The sequence below is a fragment of the Mugil cephalus genome, chromosome 20 (genome assembly GCF_022458985.1).
Source record: "Mugil cephalus isolate CIBA_MC_2020 chromosome 20, CIBA_Mcephalus_1.1, whole genome shotgun sequence".
NCBI classification, from domain to species: Eukaryota; Metazoa; Chordata; class Actinopteri; order Mugiliformes; family Mugilidae; genus Mugil; species Mugil cephalus.
The window spans coordinates 7,773,370-7,790,249 of record NC_061789.1 but is presented as its reverse complement, the minus strand read 5'-3'; the positions used below and the strand labels follow the sequence as shown (position 1 = coordinate 7,790,249).

The following is a 16,880-nucleotide window of genomic DNA, read 5'->3' as shown; positions in this document are numbered from 1 at the left end:
ACCACACAACCACCATCACTCCTCCTCACACTATCTCAACAACCACCACCAATCCCTCCAACCATACGAACCACCACCCATCCCTCCACCACTCACAACCACCACATCTCAACCACTACACCACACCACCCTCCCTCCAACCACCACAACCACCACACACCCACCAACCACAACAACAACCACCACCCTCCTCCAACCACTACACCACACATCCATCCATACCCTCACCACTCACCACCACCCTCCACCTACATACAACCACACACACCTCCTCCCCACACAACTCACGACAGCCACAACCTCCCTCCAACCACTACAACCCTCCAACCACTCAACCCTCCTCCAACCACTACAACAACCCACACTCCTCCAACCTCACAACAACACCACTAAACGACACCATCCAACCTACAACAACACACCTATCAACAAATCAACCACTGCCATCCATCCTCCAACCACCACAACCACCACATCCCATCAACCACTACGAACACACCACCACCCTCCCTCCAACCACTACAACAACCCACACCCTACCCATCCACCACCACTACCACCACCACCACTCCCTCCAACCACTACAACAACCACCACTCCCTCCACTCACCACCCCCAACCACCACACACCTCCCTCCAACCACTACAACAACCACCACCCTCCCTCCAACCACTACGACCACCACCACCCTCCCTCCAACCACTACAACACACCACCACCCTCCACCATCCAACCACCACCCTCAACCACTCACACACCATCCCTCCAACCACTACAACAACCACCACCCTCCCTCCAACCACCACAACCACCACCCTCCCTCCAACCACTACGACCACCACCAACCTCCCTCCAACCACTACAACAACCACCACCCTCCCTCCAACCACTACAACCACCACTCTCCCTCCAACCACCACAACCACCACACTCCCTCCAACCACTACAACCACCACCCTCCCTCCAACCACTACCACCACCACCACCCTCCCTCCAACCACCACAACCCCCCCTCCAACCCTCCAACCATCCACAACCCCACAACCACCACCCTCCCTCCAACCACTACGACCACCACCAACCTCCCTCCAACCACAACAACAACCACCACCCTCCCTCCGCCCACTACGACCACCACCCTCCCTCCAACCACTACAACAACCACCACCATCCCTCCAACCACCACAACCACCACACTCCCTCCAACCACTACAACAACCACCACTCTCCCTCCAACCACCACAACCACCACCCTCCCTCCAACCACTACAACAACCACCACCATCCCTCCAACCACTACAACCACCACCGCCATCCCTCCAACCACCACAACCACTACACTCCCTCCAACCACTACGACCACCACCACCCTCCCTCCAACCACTACAACAACCACCACCATCCCTCCAACCACTACAACAACCACCACCCTCCCTCCAACCACAACAACCACCACCCTCCCTCCAACCACTACGACCACCACCAACCTCCCTCCAACCACTACAACAACCACCACCCTCCCTCCAACCACTACGACCACCACCCTCCCTCCAACCACTACAACAACCACCACCCTCCCTCCAACCACTACAACAACCACCACCCTCCCTCCAACCACCACAACCACCACCCTCCCTCCAACCACTACAACAACCACCACCCTCCCTCCAACCACTACAACAACCACCACCATCCCTCCAACCACTACGACCACCACCACTCTCCCTCCAACCACCACAACCACCACACTCCCTCCAACCACTACAACAACCACCACCCTCCCTCCAACCACTACAACAACCACCACCCTCCCTCCAACCACTACGACCACCACCACCCTCCCTCCAACCACTACAACAACCACCACCCTCCCTCCAACCACTACAACCACCACCCTCCCTCCAACCACTACGACCACCACCACCCCCTCACCCTCACAACCACCCTCCCAACGACACACCACCACCCTCCCTCCAACCACTACAACAACCACCACCATCCCTCCAACCACTACGACAACCACCACCCTCCCTCCAACCACTACAACAACTACCACCGTCCCTCCAACCACTACGTCCACCACTACCAGTGGGGGTACACCCAGTCAATCCATTTTCTTCTTGCTCTTCCATGTCCTCTTCCTCTTGTCTTGCCTCCAACTCTTCTCATAGAAACACCTTTAAATGAAATGATTTTCACAATGTGATGAGCACAAATGAATATGAGCAAACCTTAAATTGAAGAACCATTGTTACTTGAAACTCTAGCTGCGATCTGTTGACCACTAGCAGCAAAAGTAAGAGCCATAGGCTAGCCGAGTGGTTGTTGTGCAGTCGACTCCATAGATACCTACTAAAGCACAGTCTGTGCTGAGGAAGAGTGATTCCTTGTTGTTTTTAAGTGTGAAGGACAGTAGGACAGTAGGTCTAACCATGAGCCCCTTTTACTACTGCTCTGCTGTAACATGCAATATGCAATATACAAGGAATTAATTTAATGTGAAAATGAAGATGCACTGGAAAAATGTTATCATGAAGATTTATAATCACTATGAAGACAAAATATGTCAAATCTTTGCACTGTTAAATGTTCTGTACTTACTGTAAACACAATATTGTGTTGTCATACTAGAATATTGCTTATCATTAGCTTCTGTCTTGGATTGTACAAAATTTCATGGTGGTAAACACAATCAAAAAGACAACTAGTTGAAAAATTAACCACAAATATGCTAATACAGTTTATATACAGGTAAAAGTAGGCTACTAGATAAATGGTCCAAATAGCTAGATGTAGCCTACTTGACAACTGATTGAATATGATGATTATTTATTTACAGAAAGTTTCAAATCTTATTTTACTTACATAAGAATTAGTGCTTAGAATTAGATTAATCCCAGGGTTGCTGTGGATTAATTTTGGTCAGTCACTATGAAATATTAATTTTTAATCTATCACAGTTCATTTTGCATCAGCAAACAGACTCAGGAAAGAAGGGAATATATATGCACCTAACATGCTGATTAAACACCTTCAACAGTTTCAACAAAACTTCTTTTTGTCTCTTTTTAAACAATAATTGGTGTTGGTCAAAAGCTACCTTTTCTGAAAATATACTATTAGTTTGTTAAGCAACAGTATTCTAAAACCTTTACAAATAATTGAGCAGAAAGTGGATGTGCCTCAGATTTATGTTGGATTAATGTAAACTGTTGATTTCAGAGCACTCAAGTTATTAACTTAAGGTGCTAATCTAACTTGTAATCTTAAATTGAAAAAACTTAAAGTGCATGTTACCTGTTGAATTGAAGTAATTTTTTGAGATGTACAACTGATAAGTCATGATTCTAATTATATGCCAGGATCGGAGAATATGTGGCTGAATGAAAATACCAAAACTTTGCAAGAATAAACACTAGACAAACATAACATGAATAATCACGTCTAGTTATTGGTGACGTGAGGTCTGAGTAGCAGCATTATGCTTACTCCTGGACTTTGATCAGCAAGGCAGAAAGAGGTGTGTTTAAAAGACAGGGAGGGTAAAGAAAGATATTTGTACTGCAACAAATCTGTGCAGGTGTACTTAACAATTATGGCGTTCCACAAAGTGACGCATGTGTTCGCTGTGCTGATTCTCCTGATACAAGGTAAGAGCTCTTGAAAATGTTGTACAATTTTGGACGGGACCTGTTGACCGTTGTGAAAGCTAAAAACATTAAATACTGATTAGGTTTGGAAGTAGATATGTGAAATAATCACAGTATGTTACATTATTGCTGTTTGATTTTACAAACCTCTAATTAATTTAATTAAACATTTAGTAGTTTATATTTTAAGTGAGGGTGGCACAGTTGCTCGGTGTTTAGCGCTGATGCATCCCAGCTCAAGTCCAGCTAGGGCCTTTCTGGGTGGAGTTTGCATGTTCTCTTCGGATACTCCAACTTCCTCCGACCTACAAAGACATGCTCATTAGGCTGGTGAATGACCCTAGGTGTGAGTGTGTGCGAATGGTTGTTTGTCTGTGTTAGCCCCGTGACCCTAGTGAGGATTAAGTGATATGGAAGATGAGATGAGAGATTCAGAGTAAAAGCAGTTGTGAGACTAAATTTACTGATGGTAAAAATCATAATGCTCCCTCACTCCAGGTTTTGTAAGATACTTTTAAAAATTGTAACAATTGCAGTTTTTCAACTTCTAATTTTATGTATTTGTAACTTGTTAGATGTTAATAATTGTAAGATCTGAATGTGTCTACACACTAGACTATAAACATCAACCACATTAAAACCATCAGCTGGTGAAGTGAAGAACACTGATGATGTTATTATGGTGTAATGTTCTTAAACATTAGAATGGGTTATAAATACACATTTTCTGTACCAACCCTTTATTGTTTTCTTTTTTCAGAGTCGGTGTCACAGCTATCTGGTAAGTTAGATTTCCATGCATAATCATTAACTTCCTTCCTCATGAGACTAGAGACAATTTTAGCACATAATTGGGGATTAGGTTTCTTTCTATTGAGCAGAAAAGTGTACAGTTTGATTCTGTTCACATGACTCTAGAGTCATAGCCTTAAAAAACAAATAGCAGATGTTTTTGATAAACCACTGACTGACATTAGTTGAACTTCTTCTCACTGCGTCTTCAGCCACTAGTTTGTAGTCCTGACATGTGTGTTTTAATGGTCCTCTTCAGTCTGCGGTCAGCCAGCAGTCAGCACCAGGATAGTTGGAGGACAGGTGGCCCGTGAAGGCAGCTGGCCCTGGCAGGCTGATCTGCACGGTAGGTTCGGTCACTTCTGTGGAGGATCCCTCATTAACGATCAATGGGTGCTGAGCGCTGCTCACTGCGTCCCAAGGTGAGTAGATACCATCATGCCATGTAGCCAGACCTGTAACCAGGATTATAGAAATACAGATACATGTCGCCACTGGGCACCAATCACTGTACTGGGGGAAGATATTAGTAATGTTGTTTTTTTTTTTTTTTTGTGGCATTTAGTTCCTCTACAAGCGACCTGGTTGTGTATCTGGGTCGTCAGAGTCAAGACGGATTGAACCCCAACGAGGTGTCTCGGACGGTAACACGGATTATCAATCATCCCAGCTACAACAACATAACCAGTGACAACGACATCACCCTACTGCAACTCTCCTCACCGGTGACTTTCACCAACTACATTTCACCTGTCTGCCTGGCAGCCACAAACAGCACCTTTTACGCCGGAGTTAACAGCTGGGTCACCGGGTGGGGCAATATTCGAGATGGAGGTGGGTCAAAAGGAAACCAGATTATATTTATGCTCAAAGAAGACCTGACTACAGCACTACTGTGTCATATATGTCACTCTGTTATCTGTTAACCCCTTTACATTCTGGGCTTTTCTCAGAAAAACGCCTATTTAGGACATACCCAAAGTAAATTGAATGCTGTTCAACAGTTTGGAGCTCATTCATGGTCTTGGTCTCTTTGGAAAGCTAAGACTCTAGAGTTTCTATCACAAAAGTCATAATCACTCTAAGTGCTATTGTTCTTGAGGAATCAAAGTTGACACACAGTTAAAAATAAAAAGTTGTTGGGTTGGTCTGAATTAAAAATACAGATAATGTGCAACGCCATTGAAAGGCTTGTAGGTATTTGTCAAAACTGATTGATATTAACAATAAAAGCAGGAATTGCCGCTAATCAAACTAGACATACGACTCTGGTTTGATGAATGTCCATTTATAATTATTTAATACATATACTAACAAAAAATATATTTTTGTTGGTTCTTCATTATAGTCCATTACATTGAGCTTAATAACAAATTTGGTAGTTTAGTTGACTTCAAAGGTTTTGCCAGATTAAGTCTATACCGTTCATATAACAGATCACAATAATACAAAAAATTCTCACTAAAATGGTATTCTGTTGCATACGTTATGGAGTTTAAATTTTTTATGGTCCAGGCATATAACGGCAAGAAAAGTCTGTTTATTTTAGTCATAAGCAGAGCACTGACATCAGGCGGGTAACAACCCACTGCTTCAATGCTATGAGTATTAGGCCTGCAAATGGTGGTATGAGACCATTGACTGTATGCATTGCCATCCAGGATACTGACAACTGATGTAATCTTTGATAAACTCTATAAGTTAACGTAACTGCGTGGATTCTGAAAATGAAATGAAGCCGAGTAAGTCTGGGCGTAGTCCCGTGGTAGGAGGGTTGGATTGAGCAGTTTACCTACGGTCCACACTGTAGGATCTGACGACTAATGGGGTACTGTTGGGCGACTAAATCAGCCTGAACGTTGAAACCCACCCACCCATCTTGGCGCTGCTGGGGTAGCTAGGCTAATTGCTATCCGAGGTGCTGGCAGCCGGCTAACACGGTGCCTTCGCTCCTGGTTTGATGCTATTGTCCATACTAAAATATAATATATAACACATTAAATACAGTTATGATTTAGAGATTAATGTCTTTAATTTTAATTATATATTAGAGTTAGAGTTCTGTTACAAGTTATGAGTCACATTTCACATTTGAGCTGTAATAAAATTTGGTGATTTAGTGATGACTTTCAAAGTGTTCTCTGTCCAGATTTGAAGTCCTGATAGTCTAGTTCTTCATCTCATGTACAAAATCTGGATCACCTGAATTTTACACAGACAAATAGACAACAAATAATGTATGTGTTAGATGTTATGGGAAGCTTTATGGGAAGTTTTTTTTTTATGAGTCCCAGGCAGTATCAAAGGTCAAAGATATACAGCTCTGCTTTATTACAACGTAGTACACTAAAGCATGGCAGCAGCTGGAGGTGGGCATCATGGCAGGGTGTACAATCTCTCCACTAGCCTTTACACTGGCTATGGAAGTGATTATTAGGGCCTCAAAATGGGTGGTAAGTGGAGAAAAGCTGCATGGAGGGCTTCGTCTCCGCCCAATTAGGGCCTTCATGGATGACATGACAACTGTGATGTCAACTGCTCCATTTAGTAGCAGACTGCTGGATAAGTTAAACAGTAACTTGCTGTGGGCTAAAATGAAAGTGAAGCCGAGTAAGTCTCGGAGTATCTCAGTTGTTAAAGGAAAGGTAGTCGGCCGCCATCTTGAGCAGGGGTTGTTACCAGCGGTCAGACTGTATTCAGTGCATCTGACTGACTAAAATGACAGACTTTTGTGTCGTTAACGGATCTGCCAATGAAAGAAACACCAAACACCACGCAACAGGGAATACCATTTCACAAGTGAGAAGATGTTTTATGTTATTTGACTGTTATGAACACGTTAAATGTATCTCTAAGGCTTACGTTAATTATTAGCTTATGTAAGGATAAGAAAAAAAATATGTTTTTGTTAGTAAAACATCAGTAATATGATAAAAGTGACATTTAATAAACTCTAATGTGTTATTATTATTAAATATATCATTAAGGCTAAGCAAGGACAGTGGGTGAACTGGGAGAGTGTAGAGAAAGGGAAATTGTCTTGGAGAGCTGTGAAGCATGGAGGCTAGTAGGATTAGGTTTATGATAGGGGCTATTTATGATGTGCTGCCATCTCCCCAGGACCTAAACCAGTGGTTAGGGGAGGATGCTGCCTGCCCACTTTGTTCTTGTGTATACGCTTAGCCACATTGTGACAGGTTGCAGGGTTAGCCTCTCTCAAGGGCCTACCTCTCCCTCTCTACCTTGCATCACAACCAGGTTCTGAAATGCTTAGCAGCTGCAATTGAGGTAAAAAGGATTGAAGCAAATTCCTCATCTGCTAGAAAGGAGAATAGGCATATTATGTTTTCTTCGGGAGGGAGATAAGGCCAGACCAGCGAGAATCAGGCACAGTGTGGGGCAGCTAAGTGTGGGCGGAGGCTGGGAGCTGAGGTCTGATTTAGACCGGATTTGCTGCTGTGGTCCGAGATCGAAAGGAAAGTGTATTTTGTGGAATTAACTGTCCCGTTGGAAGACAGAGTTGAGGAGGCGAGTGAGTGCAAGAGAGATAGATACACGGAGCTGGCATCCGAACACTGCCTACTGTTGTTGGCTAGGCTTGTTAGCTGGCGTTTTCTTGTGTATCATTTCTGATCTTGGCAGAGGGGAGGGATATTGATTGAAGTATAGTTGCATGTCCCATTGTTTCTTACCTACTGCTGATGGCTAGGCTATTTAGCTGGTGCTTTCTAATGTTTTATTTCCGTGGCTAGGCTAGTTAGCTGGTGTCTGGTCTAGTGTTCTATTTCTAATCCAGCAGAAGGGAGCGGTGTTGGTTGAAGTGTAGTCGCATGTCCCACCACCTCTCATTACCTCCTGCTGCAGACTAGGCCATGTATATGGTGTCTGGAAGAATAGTCTGACCTACCAGACTGAATGTGGTGGAGTTACTGCTTTTATCATTAATGGGTTGTGTGTTTATCATTTTTCTGTGATCTTAGTTCCCCTTCCTTCCCCACAAGACCTCATGGAGGTGGATGTGCCAATTGTGGGAAACAGACAGTGTAACTGCGACTATGGAGTGGGCTCCATCACTGACAACATGCTGTGTGCTGGGTTACGTGAAGGAGGGAAGGACTCCTGCCAGGTGATCATTTTATCTGTGTTTGTGTCAGAGTTTTACCTCCTGTACAGCTTCCTTCTTCTTCCTCATCTACTCTACAACTAAATGTTTCTGGTCTTAAAGGGAGATTCAGGAGGTCCACTTGTGATCAAGCAGAACAATCACTGGATTCAGGCAGGAGTCGTGAGTTTTGGAAAAGGTTGTGCTGAGCCTAAGTTTCCAGGAGTCTACACTCGAGTGTCCCAGTACAACTCATGGATTAACAGTCAAATCACCAGCAACCAGCCGGGCTTCATCACCTTCACATCCACTGGGACAAACAGTGACCTGAATGTCACCTGTACAAACAACAGCAGTGGCACACCCAGTCAATCCATTTTCTTCTTGCTCTTCCATGTCCTCTTCCTCTTGTCTGGTCTCCAACTCTTCTCATAGAAACGCCTTTAAATGAAATGATTTTTACAATGTGATGAGCACAAATAAATGTGAGCAAACCTTTAATTGAAGAAACATTGTTAATTAAAACTGTAGCTGCAATTAGTTGACTTGATTGTCCCTCTATCTGTTGACCACTAGCAGCAGAGTTGTGAAAAGTAAGAGCCATAGGCTAGCTACCTGGTTCTTTTTCAGTTACCTGTTAACAGATACCTGTTAAAGCTCAGTCTGTGCTGAGGAAGAGTGATTCTTTAATCGTTTTTAAGTGTGAAGGACAGTAGCACAGTAGGCCTAACCATGAGCCCCTTTTACTACTACTCTGCTGTAATGTGTCAACAAGGAATTAATTTAAAAGCTGTGAAAATGAAGATGCACTGGAAAAATGTTATCATGAAGATTTAAAATCACCATGAAGACAAAATATGTCAAATCTTTGCACTGTTAAATGTTCTGTACTTCCTGTAAACACAATATTATGCACTAGAATATTGCTTATCATTAGCTTCTGTCTTGGATTGTACAAGATTTCATGGTGTAGGGTTGCCATTCATATTTCTTCTTTCTTAGTTTAATGTACATAAATGGTTGCAGTATTAAGCTAAACACAGGCTAAGCTATAAATAAATTAAATGGTTAGCTGCAAGCATGCTAAATGAGAACAGAGTGGGATAGTTAGCTAAACACAATCAAAAAGACAACTAGTTGAAAAATTAACCACAAATACGCTAATACAGTTTATATACAGGTAAAAGTAGGCTACTAGACAAATGGTCCAAATAGCTAAATGTAGCCTGCTAAACAACTGATTGAATATGATGATTATTTATCTACAGAAAGTTTCAAATCTTATTTTACTTACATAAGAATTAGTGCTGTCAAACAATTCAAATTTTTAACCAGCTTAATCACAGGGTTGCTGTGGATTAATTTTGATCAATCACAGTTAAATATGATTCATTTTTAATCTTTACTAATCACAGTTCATTTTGCATCAGCAAATGGACTCAAGAAAGAAGGAATATATATGCACCTAACATGTTGATTAAACATTTTCAGCAGTTTCAACAAAACTTCTTTTTGTCTTTTTTTTTAAACAATAATTGATGCTGGTCACCTGAGTCAGTGATTTAATATTTTGGGGCTTTAATTAAAAAGATCATGACTCTTGCTGCTTGTTTCTGGAAAACACATCCAAATAAACTGGTATTTGGATATAAATAACGACACTGAAGCATTAAATGAACTGTTAGAACCCCACGTGGTTTGAATATATGCAGGGAAAAAGACTCTAAAAAGTGTATTTGTGTAGTAGTTGAAGTAATATAATGTTTTGCATGAGTCTCACTCAGTTTTCTGCTTTAGTCATGGCAGTGCACCTTTGTGGATTACATCAAGTTGAAATTACACTTTGTTTGATTGACCTACTTTTCTAATTCAAGTCAAAGTGTGTAACTTAAGTTTCTTTAGGCTTTGTTTTGTTTTTCCATTTTCCTCTCACCTCCAAAGACATGTTTGTTCCATTGATTGGTACAACTCGAGGCTAAATTTTTTATTGTCTTTTGCTGATAATACATCCTCACCATAGTCTGATGTTAAATATGATAACTATACGGCACAGAATATCGCAGCAGTCACACTCAAATTCCCCAAGACAGTACAGGAATGTTGCCAGGTTCCTGTCTCCAGAGAGTCTGTTAGTGTTTGTGACCTGAGACAGACTGATTTAATGTTTTGGGGCTTTAATTAAAAACAAACAAACAAACAAACAAAAAACATGTCCATCGCTGCTTGTTTCTGGAACTGGAAAAACACTGGCATTCTTTCATAAGCAAGGACACCGAAGCATTGAATGAACTGTTTTGAAATGTTCAAGTGATAATTCATAATTCTAATTAATAGTTAATTGTGACATGCTAGGATTGGAGAATATGTGGCTGAATCAAAACACTAAAACTTTGGAAGAATACATACTAGACAAAACATAAATAGTTATGTCCAGTTGTTGGTGACGTGAGGTCTGAGCAGCAGCATTATCCATGATCAGTCTTGCATGCTTTGAATAGTGATAAAGAAAGAGGTGTGTTTGAAAGACAGGGAGGGAAAAGAAAGATACTTATGCTGGAGCTTATCTGTATAGATGTACTTAATAATTATGGCTTTCCACAAAGTGACGCGTGTGTTCGCTGTGCTGATTCTCCTGATACAAGGTAAGAACTTTCGAAAATACTACACAGATTTGGACGGGACCTGTTGATCATTGTGAAAGCTAAAAACATAAAATACTAATTAGGTTTGGAAGTAGATATGTGAAATAATCACAGCGTGTTACATTGTTGCTGTTTGATTTTACAAACCTCTAATTTAAATTAACTGAACATTTAGTAGTTTATAGTTAGAGTAAAAGCAGGTGGGAGACTAAATGGTTTACTGATGGTGACATGTCTTTATGATGGACCCTCACTCCAGGTTTTATAAGATACTTTTTTACAATTGTAACAATTTTAACAGTTTTTCAACTTCTAATTTTACGTATTTGTAACTGGACGCTAATAGTTATGAGATCTGAATATGTCTACATACTACACTATAAATATCAACCACATTAAAGCCATCAGCTGGTGAAGTGAAAAACATTGATCTTATTATGATGTAATGTTCCTAAACATTACAATGGGACCCAGCAGGACCCGAAGATGAAACATAATCTTGGTCAGGAGGGACGGTATCTTTGATGCAGACTAGCTACAAACACATGTGGTGACTGACTGTGAAGTATTTTGAGGGATAGCGGTAATACATTTCCGCCTAGTTGGAAATGTTTGAAAGCTACTACTACTCAGCTGTATTTGTTGGATTGTTGGAAGAGACATGGTAGCGACATTGAGAAACACTAATCAAACACTAAACAGGATGACACCAGAAGTAAATGAGTACGTCATTCTGCCGCCATGATGACCTGCTCTACTGTGCCTCAGACTGGCTCTGACCTGGAGACAGCAGCGTTTAAAGTAATCAGAAATGAGGGGCGTTGCTCTACTCAGTGCCCAAAAGCCAGCAAAGCCGAGCACATAGAAGGCACAGAAAGTTTCAGGGAGTGCGTACAGAGAGTGACCTTAATGCACGCCGATAATGGTTTTTATGCGCGTGGATTTTGGCACTAATGCAATCCTATAGGTTCACGTCTATACCTTTCTTGGTATGTAAAATGGCTGTTGGAAGACAACAATATGCAGATTGTGGCAATAAAAAACAACACAATGTTTAAGACAGGAGGAGATGTGAGCCAGATGGAAGATTTAAAAAATACAGAACTTTCTAAGCTCCTAATACTTTTTGAATTTGTAGGTGTACTTTTCGTGCTGGTCTTGTTGGTCTTGAATATAAACAAACAAAAGTAGCTACAAATACACGTTTGTTGTACCAACCTTTTGTTTTCGTTTTTCAGAGTCAGTGTCACAACTATCTGGTAAGTTAGATTTCCATGCATAATTATTAGTTGAACTTCTCCTCACTGCGTCTTTTGTCAGTAGTTTATAGTCCTGACATGTGTTTTTTAATGATACTCTTCAGTCTGCGGTCGGCCAACACTCAACACCAGGATAGTTGGAGGAGAGGTGGCCCCTGTAGGCAGCTGGCCCTGGCAGGCTGATCTGCACAATGCGTTCGGTCACTTCTGTGGAGGATCCCTCATTAACAATCAATGGGTGCTGAGCGCTGCTCACTGCTTCCCAAAGTGAGTAGATACCATCATTCCATGTAGCCAGACCTGTAACCAGGATTATAGAAATACAGATACATGTCGCTACAGGGCACCAATCACTGAACTGAGGAAAGAAATGAGTAATTTTGGTTTCTTTTGTGACATTTAGTACCTCTACAAGCAACCTGGTTGTGTATCTGGGTCGTCAGAGTCAAGAGGGATCCAACCCCAACGAGGTGTCTCGGTCGATAAAACTGATTATCAATCATCCCAGCTACAACAGCGTAACCAGTGACAATGACATCACCCTACTGCATCTTTCCTCACCAGTGAATTTCACCAATTACATTTCACCTGTCTGCCTGGCAGCCACAAACAGTACCTTCTACGACGGAGTTAACGGCTGGGTCACTGGGTGGGGCTATATTGAAAGTGACGGTGGGTCGAAAAGAAACCACATTATACATATGTTAAAAGAAGACCTGACCACAGCACTACTGTGTCAGATATGTCACATCTTAGTTAAAGTTGGTGACGGCCTTTTTATCTGTTGACACTATAACATTCAAAGGAGCATGAGCAGCTGCAGAAGATGAATTACGTGAATTTAGTGTTTGTCCCTGACCTACCAGATTGAAGGTGGTGGCGTTATTGGTTTTATCATTAATGGGTTGTGTGTTTATCATTTTTCTGTGATCTTAGTTCCCCTTCCTTCCCCACAAAACCTAATGGAGGTGGATGTACCAATTTTGGGAAACAAACAGTGTAACTGCGACTATGATGTGGGCCCCATCACTGACAACATGCTATGTGCTGGGTTACGTGAAGGAGGGAAGGACGCCTGCCAGGTGATCATTTTACCTGTGTTTGTGTCAGAGTTTTACCTCCTGTACAGCTTCCTTCTTCTTCCTCATCTACTTTCACAACTAAATGTTTCTGGTCTTAAAGGGAGATTCAGGAGGTCCACTTGTGATCAAGCAGAACAATCGCTGGATTCAGGCAGGAGTTGTGAGTTTGGGAAATGGTTGTGCTGAGCCTAACAACCCAGGAGTCTACACCAGAGTGTCCCAGTACAACTCATGGATTAACAGTCAAATCAGTAGCAACCAGCCGGGCTTCGTCACCTTCACATCCACTGGGAAAAACAGTGACCTCAGTGTCACCTGTCCAGGCCTGCCACCCATTACAACCACCACCACCACCAATACCACTACCACCAGCCTTCCTCCAACCAGTATGACCACCGTCACTACTACAACTACCACCGTCCCTCCAACTACTACAACCACTACTGTCCTTCCAACCAACACCCTCCCCCCAACCTCTACAACCACCACCGTCCCTCCAACCACCACACCGAGACGTGAGTATCTGTCATATCCAGATGCTTTTCAGATTCATAATAGCATCTTTCTGTTGAAGTTGATGTATCACATGTATCCCAGATATCTGTGCAAACCTCACTGAAATTCAGCCTGTCATATTTGGAAGCTTGAATTAAAGTTGTGTGTCTGGCCTGGATCTGCAATAATAGAGCTGCATGCTGTCTTTAAAAACAAGTCTCATCATATCTGCCTTTGGCTTTTCTCTACAGCGGTGGTCTGTGGAGAAGCCCCGTTGAATTCTCGTACTGTTGGCAGAAGCTCGGTTGCAACAGCTGGCGTGTGGCCATGGATGGCTAGTTTACAGAAGAATGGGAGACATATGTGTGGTGGGACTCTGGTGGGTGTGGACTCTGTCCTAAGCAACGCTGCCTGTTTCTCAAGGTAAGACACCTGGGGTGATGGTATTTCAGCTAGACTTTCAGTACCAGTAACTGGTAGTTCAGGTCTTACATCTGTTGAGGCTACCCAACATCTGGACATCATTTCTAAATCAACACCATCTAATTCACCTTATTAAATCTCCACAGTTCCCCTGTAGCGTCTGAGTGGACTGTTGTGTTGGGCCGTTTGAAGCAGAATGGCGCCAACCCCTTTGAGGTGACAGTGAATGTGACAAATATCAATCTGAGCAACCTGACTGGGTCCAATGTTGCCGTGCTGCATCTGTCAACCAAACCCACCCTGTCCAACTACACCCAACCCATCTGCCTGGACAACGGACAGACCTTTGCAGAGGGCGTGACATGCTGGGCTGCTGGATGGAGCTCCGGACGAGGAGGGGGTGAGTCCACAGTACAGTGGCGGTAATGCCACATCTTTGCATCATTCTACATCTTCAGATAAAACAACGTTGTTTAGACATCACAGTTTTGTTATTTTTCTCCACTTTAGAAGAACAAGTCCTGCAGGAGTTCCAGACCTCAGTGGTCAACTGTGGCAATGCTTCAACAAGTGCCAGTGACATTTGTGTGGGAGCTTTCACCCTGGAGCAGGTAAATGAGGACCTGGTTACTATTATTATGCAGTATTATACTACTATTATTATGTTTTGATACATTTATCACATGATCTTCATCAGCAGCTGAGTTTGCCTGACTTTGTTGGTGGAATTTTGTCAAACACCTGATAACAACATTGCTGTTTCTTTGTTCAGGGTGACTCTGGGGGTCCGTTGATGTGTAAGCAAGACGGTTCTTGGTTCCAGGCGGTCGTCTTAACAGTTGAAAACAGCTCCACCAGTCAAACACGAGCAGACCCACCGATGGTCTTCACAAGACTGAGTCGCTTTGAGTCCTTCCTGACTCAGACTCTGGGGACGCTCTTGTCTCCAAACTCAGGCAGCGACAACACAAATGTCAACAACGTCATCAACATCGCCACCCCGGCCTCCACCAACTCCACTACCAGTGGGGGCACAACCAATCAATCTATTTTCATCTTGTTCTTCCATGTCCTCTTCCTCTTGTCTTGTCTCCAACTCTTCTCATAGAAACGTCTTTAAATGATTGACACAATGTGATAAGTACAAATGAGTATGAGCAAACCTGAAATTGAACAAACATTATTTACTCTGCCATTAGTTGACTTGATTGTTCCTCTATCTGTTGACCATTAGCAGCAGAGCTGTGAAAAGTAAGAGACAAAGGCTAGCTGCATGGTTCTTGTGCAGTCGACTCAACAGATACCTGTTAAAGCTCAGTCTGTGTGAGGAAGACTGATTCTTTACTGTTTTTAACCGTGAAGGACAGTAGGACAGTAGGCCTAACCATGAGCCCCCTCTGCTACTGCTCTGCTGTAATATGCAATACGCAATATACAAGGAATTAATTTAAAGGATGTGAAAATGAAGATGCACTGGAAAAATGTTATTATGATGATTTAAAATCACTACAAAGACAAAATGTGTCAAATTTTGCAATGTTAATTATTATGTACTCACTTCAAACCCAATGTTATATTGTCATACTAGAATATTGCTTATCTTTAGCTTCATTGGATTGTATAAGTTTTCAAGGTTTAGGGTTGTCCCTCATATTTGCTTTTATTCTTATTAAAAGTAATATGAAGGACAAAGTGAAGTAGCAAAAACTTTGTTTATCCATGAATCTATAAAATTGTTAGTGTATGTCAATGGTTCCAATAGCAAGCTAAACACCAGCAAATATACAAATGAATGAAATGGTTAGCTACAAGCATGCCAAATGATAATGAGTGGGATAGTTAGCTAAACACAGGAAAAAAAGAAAACCATTTTTTCCCCCCAACATTATCTTCATTGAGTTTTCAAAATGTTTCCAATTACATAAATAAACACGGATAAGAGTACTGTCACATCAAAGAAGACATCCAGCATTATTGCCATTTCGATGTTTTTTGAGTATATGTACTGAGGAAGAGGGAGAGGGACTGAGCAGTTTTCAATATTCATCCAAGGTGGGAGGGACTTATCTGTAAAAAAATGCATCATAGTCCTCAGTTGGGCTGCCCAATAATACCAAAGTGGATTGGGGCACTTGAGGCCTCCTCGATCATATGGTAGGTACATGAGTGATAAACGTAGCCTCGGTCGTCTATTATTCCACAAAAAACATACAAAAATTTTCTTTAGGAGTGGGAATAAATCAACAGGGGGTGGCGATGGGATGTACTGAAACAAATACAGAAGTTTGGGCATTATATTTAATTTAAGAACACTGATGCCTCCCAGCGAGAAGGTCTGGGTTCTAGTCCGACTTGGGCCCTTCTGGATGTCGTTTACATGTTCTACCTGTGTCTGTATGGGTTATCTCTGGGTACTCCAGTTTACTCCCACCTC

At 42.3% G+C, this 16,880-nt stretch overlaps 1 protein-coding gene across 2 annotated transcripts; it reads left to right on the top strand.

Moving 5' to 3' along the window:
* The first annotated feature begins 3,177 nt into the window (after window positions 1–3,177).
* Window positions 3,178–16,403, top strand: LOC124997418 (transmembrane protease serine 9-like). 2 transcript variants are annotated; one of them, XM_047571093.1, is made up of 10 exons: window positions 3,178–3,651; window positions 4,412–4,432; window positions 4,703–4,865; window positions 5,009–5,277; window positions 8,424–8,569; window positions 13,629–14,043; window positions 14,275–14,446; window positions 14,593–14,846; window positions 14,957–15,057; window positions 15,219–16,403. In XM_047571093.1, exons 1-10 carry the CDS (start codon window positions 3,597–3,599, stop codon window positions 15,552–15,554), a joined length of 1,932 nt encoding a protein of 643 aa, XP_047427049.1. In that variant the 5' UTR covers window positions 3,178–3,596; the 3' UTR covers window positions 15,555–16,403. The 2 variants fall into 2 exon arrangements, with proteins under 2 accessions (XP_047427049.1, XP_047427048.1); XM_047571092.1 differs by lacking the exons at window positions 3,178–3,651; window positions 4,412–4,432; window positions 4,703–4,865; window positions 5,009–5,277; window positions 8,424–8,569 and adding exons at window positions 11,094–11,187; window positions 12,426–12,446; window positions 12,551–12,713; window positions 12,850–13,118; window positions 13,383–13,528.
* Window positions 16,404–16,880: the final 477 nt, after the last annotated feature.